General features: G+C 33.7%; 1 protein-coding gene across 2 annotated transcripts in view; it reads left to right on the top strand.

Moving 5' to 3' along the window:
- Positions 1–17,948, top strand: part of WASHC4 (WASH complex subunit 4) — a 57,355-nt gene that overhangs the window by 25,162 nt on the left and 14,245 nt on the right. Inside the window, exons 15-26 of one of the 2 annotated variants that reach the window (XM_006056596.4) lie at positions 1,725–1,850; positions 3,676–3,783; positions 4,259–4,405; positions 4,530–4,609; positions 5,773–5,878; positions 6,402–6,518; positions 7,642–7,810; positions 8,467–8,621; positions 11,078–11,152; positions 11,406–11,510; positions 13,714–13,848; positions 15,831–15,939. In XM_006056596.4, the coding sequence (XP_006056658.3) occupies positions 1,725–1,850; positions 3,676–3,783; positions 4,259–4,405; positions 4,530–4,609; positions 5,773–5,878; positions 6,402–6,518; positions 7,642–7,810; positions 8,467–8,621; positions 11,078–11,152; positions 11,406–11,510; positions 13,714–13,848; positions 15,831–15,939 (1,432 nt within the window). The remainder of the gene's footprint in view (positions 1–1,724; positions 1,851–3,675; positions 3,784–4,258; positions 4,406–4,529; positions 4,610–5,772; positions 5,879–6,401; positions 6,519–7,641; positions 7,811–8,466; positions 8,622–11,077; positions 11,153–11,405; positions 11,511–13,713; positions 13,849–15,830; positions 15,940–17,948) is intronic. The other variant, XM_044941404.2, reaches the window with a different exon arrangement.

The following is a 17,948-nucleotide window of genomic DNA, read 5'->3' as shown; positions in this document are numbered from 1 at the left end:
CCAACTCAGAGCCTGGTTGATTTAGCAGGACTCCATCCTCTCCTTGATAGGCCATGAGCTCTTATTTTTATCCTCAGGGATCCTGAAAGATATGTCTGGCTTCTGTCTTTATTATCCTCTTTTGGAATGGGCAGATGCCTCTATGGGAAAGCAGCCTCATATGCTGAGCTCATGTCTCTGGGTTTCTGTCTTCTCCCTATCATGGCCTTGTGGTTTCTTACTTTCTTGATAGCTCTTTGATACCTTCCAAGAGTTAAAAAAAAATGTTTTGTCCAGATTTTCTGGTTGTTTTCTACAGGAAGGTTGGTCCCACTTATCTGTTCTGCCATTTACAGAAACAGACCCCAGACCTTCCCCCACCCCATTTAGATGTTTAAAATTCATCCTTCATGTATATCCTTCACAAGCTAATGACCATTAATTAGTTTGGGAATGAGGTGATAGTACCTTGTGACCTTTCTGTCCCCTCCCACCTCTCCCCCCAAAAAACCTCTTTTTCTGCCTGCCTTAGAGTTACACTTTCCCTGTTCCTTGTCTCTGCTTTTTAACTTTTCCCAGTGCTGCAGTAGGTTCAGGGTCTGGTGTAATAGCCCTGTAGCTGACAAGGTAAGACTTGCGACTCTTTCCTGCGGGTATACCCCAAGCGCTGATCTTATTGTCACCTCTTAGGAAGCTGCCTACTCTCTCATTTCTTGGTCCTTTTAATTGTGTCTCATCTCCTTACCATAGAGCTGCTATTGGTTCACAGAAAATTCCCCCTCCCTGCATTGTGTCATTCCTTTAGTCAGCCACTGTTACTCAGGGTGGAGCTGGAGAGAAAGGTTGAGAATCACTGGCATATAGCCACTGCCCTGGCACCTTGGATATATTCACAATAATATAGTTTAGGTTCATCTCTAAACTGTACATGTATCTCTTTTTGGTCCTTCTTTATGAACCCAAAGAATCTGCATTATTCTGTTTCTGTGTGTTCTTTTTGGATCTAAATGAAAATATGTTTGAGAAGTAATACCCTTTTTCTTTTTTTGTATTCTGTACTGTTTCCTCGGATTTATTAGCACTAAATTTTTTTAATCCTCACAGGACTTGTGGCTTCCTTTATAAGTAGAAGGGTAAGAGAGACCCTGTTCTTGGGGCTGGAAGGAGAGAAAGTTGATTAGCAGCAACACAAGCAGAGGACATGGTAGCAGATGGATGGTAGGGGTTGGTCTGGGTAAGAAAGAAAGGGGAGATTGGTTTGGAACTGAGGAGTGCTGTTGAACGTCTGTACTGGCCAGAGAGCAGCTCTCTTTCTCCTCAGTTTTCAATTCCTACTTCCTTAGAGCCCTCAGCCTTTGTCTTAAGCTGCAGCAAATAGGAATCTTTAATCCTCTTGTCTGGCAGGTAACATAAGGATGAATAGATACCTTCCTGACATCCCAGTCGTTTCTCTGAAAGTTTTGTTTTTTTTTAATGGAAATATTCTTTAATTGCAGTTATATGCTGTAATGTCAAGAGGACTAACCTTCTAATGTGTGATAGGTTGCATAACTTTAAAGGGGTGCTTTGAAACTTCACCACCATGTATAATACTGCATGTAAAGAGTATTTCAAAATCTTAAATGCACTTTAGAAACACTAGATATTGGTGAGTTGAAGAATTATTATCACATAAAGAATGAAATCTTGAAGAATGAAACCTTTTATTGTGATTTTAATTGATGTTTTATGTTGTTTTTTTATAGGGCTTTTTATATGCATATAGTATTAGTACCATTATTAAAACCACAATGAATCTCTACATGTCCATGCAAAAGCCAATGACCAAAACATCAGTTAAAGCATTATGCAGGCTTGTTGAACTTCTCAAGGTAAGTTTTAGATTATTTTACCTTGCCATTATAATTGAGAAATGATCCAAGCATAAAGTAGGATTTTTGGGGGTAAGGTTTGACTTCTTGATTATGAATATAAAAAATTCTGGGAATGTGTTTTTGTCTCTTAGTTAGATAAAGGAACTAACCAGTGACAGAAATTTCTTGAATAATTTTCTGTGAATGGCCAATATACTTAAACTTTATTAAAAGTTAGCATGTAGTCCAAGAGAAAAGAAGGAAAATGAAAAGATTAGTCAAAATATTAGTAGTTTTACTCATGGAAGTTCTAAGTGTGTTACATGAGTTTTAAAAACTACACATAAAATGTTAAAGTATTAAAATGCATATGAGGCTAGTCAGCGTGAGGCTGTTTTATAATTTAGAGGAAGTGTTGTAATCTTGGGATTCGAATGCTTTTGAAAATGTGGTAAAATGTTTCTTAGCATACTCTTAAGTAAAAAAATAAAACTCATAGGTGGGAGAGCCTACTTGTAGCTTTTTGTAAAACCTGAGCTAAAGATTTGCTAGGGAATTTCTGTTAATAGTGGCTTCAGATATGCTTAGGAAATATAGTTTGGAGATCTTGTCTTTAGATTTTTAGCCGTTTTTTCCTTTAAGGTATTATTAGTTATATTTATGGTTAATGAAATGCAAATACAGAAGTATATATATGTATAAATGCATGTATATCTTATATTTAATATGTAAGCATACTTTAAAAATAATAAACACTTAAAAACCTATTATCCCATTTAGGAAAGCGAATGTTACCAGTGTTTTTAAAGCCCCGTGTCTTGTCCTTCCTGGACTGCATCTTAATCTACCCTCTTGGAGGACCTGCTGTCCTGAGCTTCATCATTCCCTTGTTTCTTTTTAGTTAGTGGCATATGACTGAACTTACCAACCACTCATTGTTTACTTATAAATGTTTTTGAAGTTTGTATTAATGGAGTGATGTCTCATGTATTCTTTGGCTTGGTTTCTTTTTACTCAGAATTTTTTATTTGGTCTTAACATGTTGGAGTGAGTAGCTGTAGTTCATTAATTTTCATTACTGTGTAGTCTTCCTAGGGTTGGACTTTTGGATTGTTTCCAGTTTTTGCTATTTTAAATCATGTTGCCATTCTTGTATTAATTTATGTTTCTTGGTGTAATTGTGCAAAAGTTTTTATGAGGTGTTATAAACCTCTGAGTGGATTGCTGGGTTTTATGCTATGTATATAATCAGCTTTTAAGATGATGCCAGATTATTTTTCAAAGTAGTTAACATCAGTTTACATACCTCCGTCAGTATATTAGATTTCTGTTGTTCCCTGCCTGGCCAACATTGGTATTATCAACCTTTTGTGTGTGTGTGTGTGTGCATGTGTACTTTTGAATTAGTGTTTATAGACGAGTTTATATTTAATATTTCCCTGATGATTAATGATAGTATCTTTTTAAATATTATTAACTTTTTCTTTTGTGAAAAATATTTTCATGTCTTTTGTTCAGGTATTTGTTGAATTGTTTGCCTTTTTAAAAAAGTGCTTGATTCATTTGGTGTCTACGTATTCTGAGTACTTATCCCTTGTGTGTGGCAGGTATTTTCTCATACATTAGTTTATCTTTTAATTTTCTTTATAGTGGCTTTTGATAAACAGAAATTTGTAATTTTAATACAGTTGAATTGACCAGTCTTACCCTTTATAGTAGTGTTTTTTTCATCTCATTTATAACTTTCTTACCAGGCCCAAAGTCATAAAGATATTCTAGAATTGTGCCTAAATATTTTAAGTTTTAAGTTGATTCTCACAGAATCACTTCTGATTCTTTTTAGGCTATAGAGCATATGTTCTACAGGAGAAGCATGGTTGTGGCTGATTCAGTCTCACATATAACACAGCACCTTCAGCATCAGGCTCTTAATTCTATTTCTGTGGCCAAGGTATAAAAGCATAATTATATTATCTTTCTAGTTTGCCCTTCTGTTGTTTTGTGTTTTCTAGTTAAGCCTGTTTATCCACAATATTCTTGGTTATAATCTCCAAGATATTCCATGATTTTACTGAGAGTGATCAGGATTATCTTTAGCCTGAATTTCCAGCATTAACACAGTTCTCCTAAAAAAGACATACTGTGCATTATTAAAATAATGTTGTATCTTTCTTAAATTAGTTCCTTGTTAAATTGATATGGTAATTTTGAGGTACACCTAGTAATTTGCTCTTCCTGATGGTGCTCAGCAAGAATATTATAGAAATAAAGCATCTGACATCAAAAGAAGTGAACAGGGAAAGTATTTGTCTTAAGTGCTGTTAAGTTGAATCATGGAAAAGATAACTGAAAAATTTTTCCTCATGAGTCTTTTGTTACTGCCTCAAATTTAAAGCAGGTATGTCCTGTTTCCTTTTATCTTTAAGAAAAGAGTAATTTCTGACAAAAAATATAGTGAACAGCGTCTTGATGTGCTCTCTGCTCTAGTTTTGGCTGAAAACACTCTAAATGGACCAAGCACAAAGCAGCGACGACTTATTGTTTCTTTGGCACTGAGTGTGGGCACACAAATGGTAAGTGTATAGCTGTTGCTTACAGAGTAAAAATGAGACCTGGGCTTTCACACTTCCCTTTTTACTGACTTAAGAAACCTATCCTTCAAGTGCAACTTCTCTGCGCTTTTCCCCTCCCTAATAGAAAACATTTAAAGATGAAGAGCTCTTTCCACTTCAAGTAGTCATGAAGAAACTGGATCTTATCAGTGAACTCCGAGAAAGGTAAGTAGGGATATGTAAATGTAATGAAAGATACAGGTGATGGAAACATCAGGGCTTTTTTTTTTTAAATAGGCTAGCAGTAGAAGGAATATAATCTAGGTAGACCTTTGGTTCCTCCTTATAATTTCTGTGGCATGACTAAAATGAGACTGACAAGGGTTTGTATTTCTTTTACTTGTCTTCTGTAATAAGGATGTAGCTTTTGGAAGAACTCGCTTGAAAAATGTGATATAGCCCTTAGAGCATCTGGCAGACTCTGGAACTATTGTGCTTATTGTGATGGGTATCTCTAATGGACTCAGAGTTGCTGCTTTGTAACAAAGCTTCATCTACTTGTGAGAGACTTAGAGCCATCTCACATAGTCTTCCATAGTTTTATTTGGGACAGAATTTGAGTTACATCGTTGGTTAGACAGTCACTAAGATGGATTCACTTTTGGAAGGCTTATTTGTATAACTCCTGTGGCTTTATTGTTTTCTTTTTATCAAATAAGCATTGAGTTTCTTAGAAGGGAAAACGGATTTTCTGAATTTTGATTTCCAGTGGGACTAAGATTACAGCACAATTTTTATTTAGTGCTCATATTTATAGCATAATGTTTTTGTTATTCTGAGAAGCTCAGATTTTTGTAGTTAGTGGCATTTCACTTTCTATCCATGGAAGAAATACTGAACTTTTCTTCACTATATTTATGATCAAGTTGTTGCCCTATAAAGCGTGAAATAGTCACTTGGCAAAGATAATAAATAGGTTGAGTGCCACTGGTTTTTGTTGTTGCTGTTTTGGTCACAGTTTCTTGAAAGGTCTCCTTTTCAACTTTGAGACAGGTAAAATGGTGCATGTGATACACGTCTTGTAAGACTAGTCATATCAAATAATACTGAAAATTTAAACTATCTTAAAGTTATATTTTTTTAAGTATGCTTTAAAACTAAAATGCATTTATAAAATTCTAACAGTGTCACATATTGGACTGTTTTGTTACCATTATTTGAAAAATATTTATTTTGTGACTTTTCTATGCTCATTTTAGGTTAAGTGATATAGGGCATACAGTTATGAATAGACCGCTCTTACCTTTACAGTATAGAATGTCATTCTTTTCATTATTTTGGAAGGTTACTTCACTTTTGATACCATTAATTACTACTTTACATTGTAGAGTCCAGACACAGTGTGACTGTTGTTTTCTGTACTGGCATCGAGCTGTCTTCCCAATTTATTTAGATGACGTATATGAAAATGCTGTTGATGCAGCCAGACTACATGTAAGTAAAAGAATAATGTAAAGAACATTATTTCTGCATTTTTTAAATTTACTGTATAAACCATTTTAAATAATTTTAAAATAGATCATTTAATAAACCATTTAAAAACTGGTGCTGTTTTTTAACAGTGCTATGCATATAAATTTTATATTAATACAAATGAATTAATTTGAATATATACTTAACTCTTCACATATTCCTAATCATTCTCATTTCACTGGCTTTTAGTTTGTGTCAAAATAATTGACTTATTTGTCAGCAAGGTATTCAGATCTTTCCACTTCCTTATGGAAATGAAGTATTTGAATGCTTAAGATAAAATGGATTAGTTAATGTGATTTTTTTTTTTGGTATTAGCATATGCTTTAGAGAATAAAATTCAACTCGTAGGAAAGTAAGGTAGTCATGTGTAGAAAAACAGCCTTCAGATTGAGGCTTTGTCTTTTAAGGTAGGTAACTCCTGTAATATAATTCAGAGATGTATTTTCTCTAGATTCATGTACATTCTGATTTTCTTCTTTAGTACATGTTCAGTGCTTTACGTGACTGTGTGCCTGCCATGATGCATGCAAGGCATTTGGAGTCCTATGAAGTACTTCTGGATTGCTATGACAAGGAAATCATGGAAATTTTAAATGAGGTAACATTTGAGATTGAAAAGCTTAAGATGTGTTTGGAATGCAGTGTTTGGAAAACCTTTTTGGGTTGAAGCAGACTTCCACAAATTTATGATTCTTACTTACAAATCACTGTCTAGAACAAAGGAACTGTCACTATTGTGCTAAATTGGTCTTTAATTCCTAATTTTTTGTATAGAAATCCAGATTCGGAATTTGGATTTTTTTTTTTTTTTTACTTTAGTAAGTAGTATATTTGAATTTGAAGTCCTATTCATTAGAAGACGGCAAATGCAAAATTGCTTTGAATATTGTCTGCTGCTCATGGTAATACAGTTAAGACAGCCATCAATGTTGAATTTCATTTTGAGAGCTAATGACTGAAATCTTTTATATTTAAACATAAACCCTGTTTCTTGTGTAACAATTAAATGCATCTCTCCTTGTTCTAATGAAGTGTGTGTTGTAAACACTGCTATCTTTAAAACTATTTTCAGCCAGCAGTATTTTTATATGGAGGGAGGAATTAAAAATGAGTAAGTTTTACAATATAAACCTTACTCAGGGTTGATAAAAATTGAGATTTTTAATATAATTTATCATGCTGAATATTCATATTTAGAAAATAAGGTACATGTCTTGGTCAGTATTTGGAACCCCATGTTACACCAGAAGAGATGATTAATTTCACTGCTGTTAACTCAGTGAGTTTTGTGGTTTTTTAATAATTTTATATGGAAGCATTTAAAAATTTTTCTCTTGTATGTTCTCAGGATCTTTCTTCTTTGTTCTGGTTTATATAAATTTTATGCTTCATGTTTTATATTCATGTTCCTTGTGGTGAAACTACCAGACATTAGCTTTTGATTTTTTTTGCAAGGGTATTATACTTAAAATACTAATGAACTCATCTGACTGCTTCCTGGTTAAAAAAAAGTCATTGATTTAAAATGGATAGCAAAATAATTTCACTTTCCCAGTGAAACAATATTTTACCAGGGAACATTTAGGTTGACAGTGTGACAGATTTTTTCATCATTGTACTGAGTATAAAGCTCTCCACATTGAGAACGTGGACATCTAGAAGAATCATACAATTGGAATATCATTTTGAAAATTATAAGATATCAGTTCTTTTCTGAATAGCATTTGCTGGACAAGTTGTGCAAAGAAATCGAGAAGGACCTGCGACTTTCTGTGCATACTCATTTAAAGCTGGATGACAGAAACCCTTTCAAAGTTGGCATGAAAGACCTGGCCCTTTTTTTCTCTCTGAATCCAATTCGGTTTTTCAATCGTTTCATTGACATTCGAGGTGAGTGTTCTGGTTTTCTTCTTAGGGTCATATTCTATATATGTTTGCTCTGTTAAAAGAACAAATTACAAAAACGAAACCTTGAGAAAAATCTTTCTTTGTATTAGTCCATTTATTCTTGAATTCTTTTTTGTTTCTTCATTTTTGTTTTCCTAGCAGCTTATTTTATTATTTAAAGAACAGTTTTTGGCTCTCAGTCTTATCTTTTTAATTAAATCATTTATTATTATTATTTTTGGTTGCACTGGGTCTTTGTTGCTGTTTGTGGGCCTTCTCTAATTGCAACAAGTAGGGACTTCTCATTGTAGTGCGTGGGCTGCTCGTTGTGGCTTCTCTTGTAAAGCGCAGGCTGTCGGTGCATATGGCTCAGCAGGTGCAGCCTGTGGACTCTAGAGCACAGCCTCATTAGTTGTGGTGCTCGGGCTTAGTTGCTCCACGGCATGTGAAATCTTCTGACCACGGATTGAACCCATGTCCTCTGTGTTGGCGGGCAAATTCTTATCCATTGCACCACCAGGAAAGTCCCATTCCTAGCACCTTATTTTAAAAGAAGAAATTTAATGTTCAAAGACAAGTTGTTTTTAGTGTCATTTTTCTTCCTTTCCTACGGTTATCATGAAGCAAAAAAAGTTTTGATTTTTTTGTTTGTTTTGAAGCTTATGTAACTCATTACCTAGACAAGACTTTTTACAATCTAACGACAGTAGCTCTTCATGACTGGGCTACTTACAGTGAAATGAGAAATTTAGCTACTCAGCGTTACGGATTGGTTATGACAGAGGCCCATCTTCCTAGTCAGACTTTGGAACAGGTATAGTATAAAATGTTCTTAGTATAGTCTAATGGTAGCTTAATAGTATTTCTCTTAAGACAATTTTTAAAAAAAATTTATTTAGTTTGTGTTTATATTTCAAAGTTGAAAGTGAAAATATTTGCTATGTATAAAAACCTCATAGTTGAGAAGAATAAAAAATTAGTGCTGATTTGCTTTATGAAAGAATTTATCACATGCTTCCAAATGTTTATACTTCACTTTTGTTGAAATTTTGGTACATACATAAATTTATGTATAGCTTTTCAGAAACAAATGTAGGATAGTGAGGTGACTTTTGCTGAACTTTTACAAGTTTAGTCAAGGTCACAGTTAAGAATTTTAAACTAGATATAATATATGTGCTTTAATATCTTAGAAAAAGGGTTAAATTTATAAAATTGTATTTGTTTTTAAATTGAGTGCAAAATATTTAGCTTTATTAATTCAGTAAGCTAATTTACAATATGGTTATATCTCAGGAGTGCAAAGATTTGTTTTCAGTTAATTTGCATGTAATTCTTTCTAAGCTAATCCAGATGTAATATTTACTAAAATCCATTAATTCAGTTCCAAAATTTGAAGATCATAATTTTTCATTCGTCTTACTGCATATATATGGGCCAGTTCCAGGATCAGTTTGTATATCCTTTCATTCACTTATTTAAAAAATTAATATTTATCAAAAATTTGCTAGACACTACACGGTGTTGCTGGAGAGGGTTGCCATTTCATTCTCCAGGGGTCTTCCTGACTCAGGGATTGAACCCATTGACTGCTTTGTAGTCAGATTCTTTACCGCTGAGTCTCCTGTGAAGCCCTCAGTATGTTTAGGGATACAAAAATAAATAGAAACAGTCTTAGCTCATGTACCTGTAGCCTAGTGGAAGAAAAATAATGAGTAAATAAATTTTTAGATTAAAATGCAAGAAAATTTATAATAAAAACTTAATCAAAGGGGTGTTTTGATATTACTTTGAGCCCCAATTAGAAAAGTTGTGGAATAGTTTACATGATACCATTCATTAGATATTACAGTAATCACTAAAGAAGGAAGGATTCTTATTAGGTAACTTGTATATTAAAGGTACATATGGGTGAGCTCAGCCGCTCAGTCGTGTCCTACACTTTACGAACCCATGGGTTATAGCCCACCAGGCTCCCCTGTCCATGGAATTTTCCAGGCAAGAATACTGGAGTGGCTTGCAATTTCATTCTCCAGGGGATCTTCCTGACCCTGGAATCAAACCTGCATCTCCTGCATTGACAGGAGGATTCTTTACCACTGAGTCATCTGAGAAGTCCTTATATTCAGGGTCTAGTATAATTAAAAGAAGCATAAAGATTTGGAATTAGACTTTCTAAAATCCCTGGGTTCTGCCTCTTCTAGCACTTTGACTTTGCAGAACTCTCTTAGTTTCATTTTCTTCAGCTGTGGAATTTATTTTTTTCCTCCTTTTTAAAATTTTTTAAATTATGAAAGTATAGTAACACATTTATAAGAGACTTAGAAAATACAGTACAAAGTTACATATAGTCCACTATACAATTATTTTTTTAAGTAGATAAATTAAGATTTTTAGTTGGAGTTTCTTTATCAGACTCAAAAATTAATAAAATGAATAGAAAAGTAGAAGGATATAGTAGACCTGAAAAACACTATGAATCAATTCAACATAATTAAGATTTATACAGTTTTCACACAATAGCAGGATAGAAATTCTATTTAAGTTCCCATAGACTATAAACCAGGAGACACTGGAACATATCCAGGGACATAAAACAAGGTGTAAAAATTTCATGGTCTAAAGGTAACTGAAGTGGTACAATGTCTGTTCTCTTATCACTGTGGAATTATGTTAGAAATCAATATCAAAAGGTACTTGAAAGTAGTCCACATATTTTCAAGTGCAGTGTGTCATTTACCAAGAGAGATCTTTAACTTAGCCATTGAAAGCCTCAGTAAAGATAAAAGACTGAAAAAACAGAGGGTGATCAGCTGTGGAATTTAGAAGAATAATATCTTTTTGAGAATTCCATGTAATGAACCCTACACAGTGCCTGAAAAATAGTATATACTCTTTTAGAGATCACCACATATTCTGGCTGCCTTTTAGAATCTGGCTGTTAATTTACTTTCAAAAGAATATAGAAGAAAATCCTAGGGAAGACAAATATTCTCAGAAGTGGTAGGGAAATGATGTGAGTCATGGATCTTTGAAGTTTTAACTTTTCCTATCTACACAAAAGGTATAACAGTCAGATTTCCCCAAGCAGTTAGTCCTGTTTGTGTGTGTCAGAAACCTATTCTAACCTTTGGTTGTATGTTTTCTGTAGTTCTTTAAAATAACTTAAAAATATTGGGTGACTTAATGTAAGCAGTAAGTTATTATTATTGATAAGTTTGATTATTTTAAACTAATGATAATAGAACTTATATGTGGATTGTTTTGTAGGGCCTGGATGTCTTGGAAATTATGAGAAACATTCATATATTTGTATCTCGATACCTCTATAATCTCAACAATCAAGTGAGTAAATAAAAATTTTTTTATTGTGGGTGGGTATATAGTAGGAAAGGCTGAGGGGCAAAGAATTGATTCTTAGCAGTGAAAGTTAGTAAAATAAAGGAAACAATGATTGTTTAGAGATCTTGTTTATTTCTTTGCTTTGACTGTATTATCTTCTTGAATGACTTTCCAATTATCTCTAATAAAATAGAGTTCTAAAATTCTTAGATTAACTGACCAGTGTTTGCTATGGTTTGTGTTTGTTTTATTACAGATTTTTATTGAACGAACAAGTAATAACAAACATTTGAACACTATTAATATTCGGCATATTGCTAATTCAATTCGAACACATGGCACAGGAATCATGAATACAACAGTAAGAACCTTCAGGGAGGGGGTGTTGTACAGATGTTTGATGCTGTTTAATTTGGAAGTTTAAAAATCGTTTTTTCATTGAATATTCTGATAAATACACATTATTACCTGTTCATATTATACCTGAATTTTCCATTTTTCTGTTGTAATTGAAGTATCTGGCACTGAAGTTGTGTAAGATGGAAATGGAAGCTTTGTGATTCAAAAGGCACTTTAGAATGTCTTACCATCAGAAGATCATTATAAATAACATTGGAGATTTGAAGACATCAGCATAAATATTTATATCTGTGTGGATTGTCTGATAGTCTCTGAAAAGTTGTTTTTGAAAGCAAATCATTGATAGTTTATTTAATATCAGTCCCTGGTGGCTCTGCCACCAGGCAAAGAATCTACCTGTAATGCAGAAGACCCAGGTTTGATCCCTGGGTTGGGAAGATCCCCTGAGAAGGAAATGGCAACCCACTCCAGTATTCTTGCCTGGAGAATCCCATGGACAGAGGAGCCTGGAGGGCTATGGTCCATAGGGTCGCAGAGAGTCAGACACGACTGAGCCACGAACACTTAACACTTGCATGCTCTTTTTCGGGGGAGGGTACTTACTTATTAGTTATTTGATACCCTTAAAAATAGCAATTTGCTAAAAATACCTCAAATCTTCCTAAATATGGGCAGTCATGTAAGAGACTGAATCATTTGAGCTTATATGTTGTTTTTCCTCTGTTGGAAAAAGAGAAATCTTTAAATTTACCTGCTTTTCAGGTCACGGTTTCTCCTTAAGGAAAGAAGAATGTGAATGTTTAAATAGTACAATACTATTAGGCATATCTGGGAGTAAGGGAATAAGGAAAAGTTACATGACTGGAAGGTGGCAAAGGACCATTTTTAGTATAGTGGAGAAGATGTATTTGAGCTGATAAGTAACATGGTTGGAGCTCTTTGTTAGTGGTTACCAGTAGAAAAATGAGACATGGATGGAGTTTGAGATTTCAAGTCAGGAGTCATCTGCATAGAGATTTCAAGTCAGGAGTCATCTGCATAGAGATTTCATTTCAGGATCAAACTCTTCTTTGACCTCATCTATCAACCATTCATGTAACAGATTTAATTATGCCTGTATTTTATGTGTCTCAGGCACTGTGCTGGGTGCTGAGATGAGAAAACCAGACATTTCTTGCTTTCGTTGTAATTGTACTCTGGCGGGAGAAACAGCTGTTAATCAGTTAACCACACTAATAAATGTAAATTCCTGATGTCTGGTGATGATGAGCTGAGCACTGAAACAATAAGATCAGAGACTGGCAGATTTACCCACTATTAAGATGGGTAATAATCTTCTAAGAGCTACTACAACTGAGGAGATCAAGAAAAAGCAGTGTTTAAAGCTGCAAGAAAAGTTCTGAGAAAGCACCCACTTCTATAACTGGGTGATGAAGACTTTTAGTTAACATGGGCATATATATGCCAAAATAATTGGTAATATTTGAAGGTGGTGGGGATGGAAATTAATGCAAGGCTTTCATCTGTGGGTCAGAATTAATCTTGTTTTGACTTTAATCGTAGCTTAAACCCTACTTTTTCAGTGTTTTCTAAGTCTAGATCAGGGCCTTTTAATCCATTCTCAAAACACCTACAGTTATCATTTTACAGGTTATTGCAGTTGAGATTTCCTAGTTTATTTAACGTATACTTGTCTTAAAATGCCTGTCACTCCCACTAGGATACACTTGATGATGACAAGGGCAATGTCTAGCATGAGAGCAGGTACATTGTCTTGCACATAAGAGGTGCTCAAAATATTTATGGGTAAATAATTGAATGTTTACTATCTTCCTTTAGGAAAGGTCAGAGAGCTCCATGTTTTTTACTTTAGTATCAGTTCATTCATGCAGATTGGTAATAATCTCCTGAGTGTGGTTTATGACATAAAACCTAGCGTGTTGGCAAATCTGGTTTATGATTCTCACTATAGCTCTTAGTCATATTATTATGTGAATATTTTTTCCATTTTTTAATTCTTTTTTTTGTGTCATAAAAATATTTAAGAGGAGCTTTTAGAAAGTTCTATAAACTTTGGCAATAAAAACTTCATTTATTTAAGCATTTCAGGTCCAAAATGAATTAGACTTTATAAATGGATTATTTTATTTAGTAGTACTGATTTGAAATTAATTTTTATATTTTTTCCAATTTTAATTTTATAGGTCAATTTCACCTACCAGTTTTTGAAAAAGAAGTTCTATATATTTAGCCAATTTATGTATGATGAACATATCAAATCCAGATTGATTAAAGATATTCGGTTTTTCAGGGAAATCAAGGACCAAAATGATCATAAGGTATTTTACATGTTCTTTTGAAAAGGTGGTTTGATTCAACTATTGAATATATTGACATACCTTACATTGCTGTGCTTTACTTCATTGGGCTTCTCAGGTGGTGTATTTTTTAACAAATTGAAGGTTTGTGGCAAACCTGCATTTTCAGATGATGGTTACCTTTTTTAGCAGCAAAGTATTTTTAAATTAAGACATGTGCATTATTTTTTTTTATATGTAATGCTATTGAATACTTAATAGACTAAGTACAGTGAAAACGTAACTCGTGAATTACACTGGGAAACCATAAATTAACGTGACTCACTTTATTGCAGTATTTGCCTTGTTGCAGGGTCTTGAACCAAACCGTCAGTATCTTCAGCGTTTGCCTATATAGCAAATGTTTATGCTGAAATTCATTATGAGTTACTCTATTAGGGATTTTGTTTTCTTTTTTATTTTTCACATAACTCCCTGGTTTGGCTTCCAGTTTTCTGTATTTTCCCTTCTAATTTCTTACCCTTTGCATTCTCTGTAAGTGAAAGTGTAAGGAAAAAGTAAATGATGAATGTAACCAGGTATTACTTTTCTTCATTTTAAAATAATGCAAAAGCAGAACGTGCTCATTTTGAAACATTTAAACAATGTATTGTTTAACATTTAAACTAAATGTTCTCCTTCATTTCTGTTTTCTCCCAATTCCATTTTCTGGGGGCAGTTGCTATTAACAGTGTCATGTGACGTCTTCCAGATGTCTGTGTGATAAACATGTATTTGTGCATTACAAATACTGCTTTTTCCCTTAACAAAAACGGACTAATACTCAACATACTGTTTTGCAGTGTGCTTATCACGTCAGCACCTATAGATCTACCTCATTCTTCTGCAGAGTTGATAGTAAAGATGCATACTGTAACTCCTTAACCTCCTACTGAGAAATAGTTATTCAGTAGCTTCTGATTTCTCTGTGTACCAACAGTGCTACAGATAACATCCTTGCATATCTATCTCAGTGTAAGGGACTGTTTTTGAAAGACAGATTCCTTGAAGCGGAAAAGGGCAAAGAATATGATTATTTAAATTTTTGATACATGTTGCCAAGTACTCTAAAAGTACTGCACCAGTTGACAGTCCCACCAATAATTGATAAAAATGCTATTTTACTTTTGCCCTCTGGACTGAATTTTCCCATAGTGAAGTGAATTCTAAGTGTTAACCGTACAGAGGCTGCATATAGAGCCATGTGGATAGAGAAACCAGCAGGCTTGGATGGATTTTATGTTTGATTTGCCACATCCAAACCTGTTTTTATTACTCTTCTTAAGCATCACCTAGTTCTAGCCCTCTTATATATTAGTTGTTCATTCTTTTCAGTATCAGAGCAGCAAAATAATTAATAAAATTACAGATCAGTTATCAGGAAATAACTCATTTTTATTGAATCAGAAATTAATGTTCAGAGAAATAAATGGTACGGTTGTTGTATAAGAATTGTTTCCATTTGTTATTGTATAAAATGAATGATTGAAAAAAAATTGACTAAGACTTAAAAAACCTTTTTTTAATCGGTGATGGCAGCTAGAAATTTTAGTTCAGCTGATGTGCATTACTTGGGAAGGAGTGTGTTTTTATGTAAGCCCCTAATACTTTTCAGCCCATGGAAACTTACCACAAATCTCTGAACAGATGTTTCTAGGAAGCATTGATTTCTTTTATCTATCTGATAGAGCAGTTGGAAGACTAATATTGGTAATGGGAAATCTAAGTTTGGTGGCATTCATAATTATTCCCTTTAATATAAAAATATTTAATTTATATTAACCTTGAATATTGGTAGTTTTTGTGCTATATATAATTTTTTTGTCATTAAATTCAGTAATTATTTTTTTGAACACAATGGAAATGCAAAATTAGAACAGTGATATTGGTATGATTGATTTGGTAGATATTTTATGTTTTAGGAGTCTTTATTAATAATGGCAGTCTTCAAATTTTCTCTCTAGTATCCTTTTGAAAGAGCAGAAAAATTCAATCGAGGCATCAGAAAACTTGGAATAACCCCAGAGGGACAAAGCTACCTTGATCAGTTCAGGCAGCTCATCAGCCAAATTGGTAAGTTATTGTAAACATGTTGGAAAGTAAAGTACAAATGCCAGGAATCTGTCTGATATATTATAGATATCTCATAGGAATGAACTTTAATATGTGTGTGCCTAAGTTTAGCTTTATTCCACTAGTAAATTCCTTTCCTTACCTAAAGTTTTTCAAGTATGATTGGATGGTTGGTGCACAAATAATTGATAGATAAATAAAATATTTATAAATAAAATAGTATAAATAAATACTTTGTGGATAAATAAAACCTCTTCAGTTAAATTAAAAATATAACTCATCTCAAAGGCCATACTCATAGTAAATAGTCAACTGGTAATTATTTATTGGGTGCCTATTCTTTTCAAGGTCCTGTTTCAGACTTTTAAAAGAGATTCCCTCAGGTTAAGCCTGAATGCAAAGATGTGCGGTGTTAAGGTGAAAAATTATTTAATAATTTTTCTATGCTCCATCATTTTATGTTTATATATAACTTCTTGAGTTGTCCTTCTGCCTTACAAGTAGAACTTGTTTTCTGAAATGTGTAACACTATTTAAAAGGAAGAACTTCACTTAAAAATAATCTAAGATTTAAAAATCTGTATACTTATTTGAGCTGTTCATATGCATTACCTCTATTAATGTCCTGACAGTAACGCTTGAGATAGGCATGTTATCATCTTTTTAAAGATGAAGAAAGAGAAACTCAGAAATAAGTGGTGTTGCTGGGATTTTAACCAGGGTTTTTCGGCTCCAAGTCTGAAGATGTTTTGTATTCTTCACAGTTGCAGACTGCAAGCAGTTCAGTAAATTCTTATTGACTCTGAAACTGAAACTTAGTTGTTCAGTCCTGTCTGACTCTGTGACCCCATGGATGGTAGCCCACCAGTATCCTCTGTCCTTGGGATTCTCCAGACAAGAATACTGGAGTGGGTTGCCATTTTCTTCTCCAGGGGCTCTTCCCGACCCAGGACTCAAACCTGGGTCTTATGCATTGCAGGCAATTTCTTTACCGCCTGACCCACTGGGGAAGCCATTGTTGACTCTAATTTGGCAAAATTTGGCTTCCTGAGATTCATTGATCCATTTATCAAACATTTATAAAGCCTTTGTTATGCCAGATATTTTTCTTAATGCTGAGAATACAAATAGCCTTTGTTCTCAAGAGGCTTTAAGTTTACTAGTGGGAAAGGTATAATAAACATTTAGTTAGGGAATAAAGTCAGCACTAGCTAAAGTTATATAAATTAATTGGTTTACACATTAAAACTTTCTATTTTGTATTAGTACAAGAACTTAGAGACTTCTACCTTTGTAAATTTTTAATTTTAAACAATTTAATAGTGAGATACTATCTAGTATTCTTTCATTCATAGTGATGTTTAATGTCATATTAGATTGTAAATTTATGGAGCAATAGTTTTTCACCCTTTTGGAGAATTTGATGAAAATACTGAATTGATTTTCCTCAGAATAATGCCCCTATGCATGTTCTCATACAGTTTTGCATGTAATATACCAGAGGTCAGATGCCCAAAACTAGAGTCCATGGTACTCAAGAGCTGTTTCTTCAGAGCAGTGTTGCTTAAAACTTTAAAATTCACACACCAATAAGTTTTTTCCCCTTGTGAATACTGCTTGTGGTAGTACTTATTTCATGTTTTTACATTTTATAAAAGTTTTGTACTATGAAGTAATCATTAATTCATGAGCTTAGGATGCTAGTCATTTTGCCCCCCAATATACATGAAAATACACATTTTTCCCCAGTACACAAAAAAATCATGTCACCTCTGCCCCTGGCATGTATTGCACAGTTGGTGAATATTATCCTTTTCACTTTGTTCCAGTATTTTATTCTTTATTCTTTTCTTAGGAAATATAAGTTCTTTACCTCTGCCTATAAAAATTGTAATATGCTTTTGAGTCTGTTAACTCTGTTGAGAAAAGGAGTAAGGAATCTAGAGCTGGGAGCAAAATGAGAAGTCTTCTTGTCTAATAACCTGCCTGCTGAATGAATAACCACCACC

Source organism: Bubalus bubalis, chromosome 4, assembly GCF_019923935.1.
Source record: "Bubalus bubalis isolate 160015118507 breed Murrah chromosome 4, NDDB_SH_1, whole genome shotgun sequence".
NCBI lineage: Eukaryota > Metazoa > Chordata > Mammalia > Artiodactyla > Bovidae > Bubalus > Bubalus bubalis.
The sequence above is the reverse complement of the archived record's forward strand: the minus strand, read 5'-3'. Positions and strand labels throughout refer to the sequence as shown.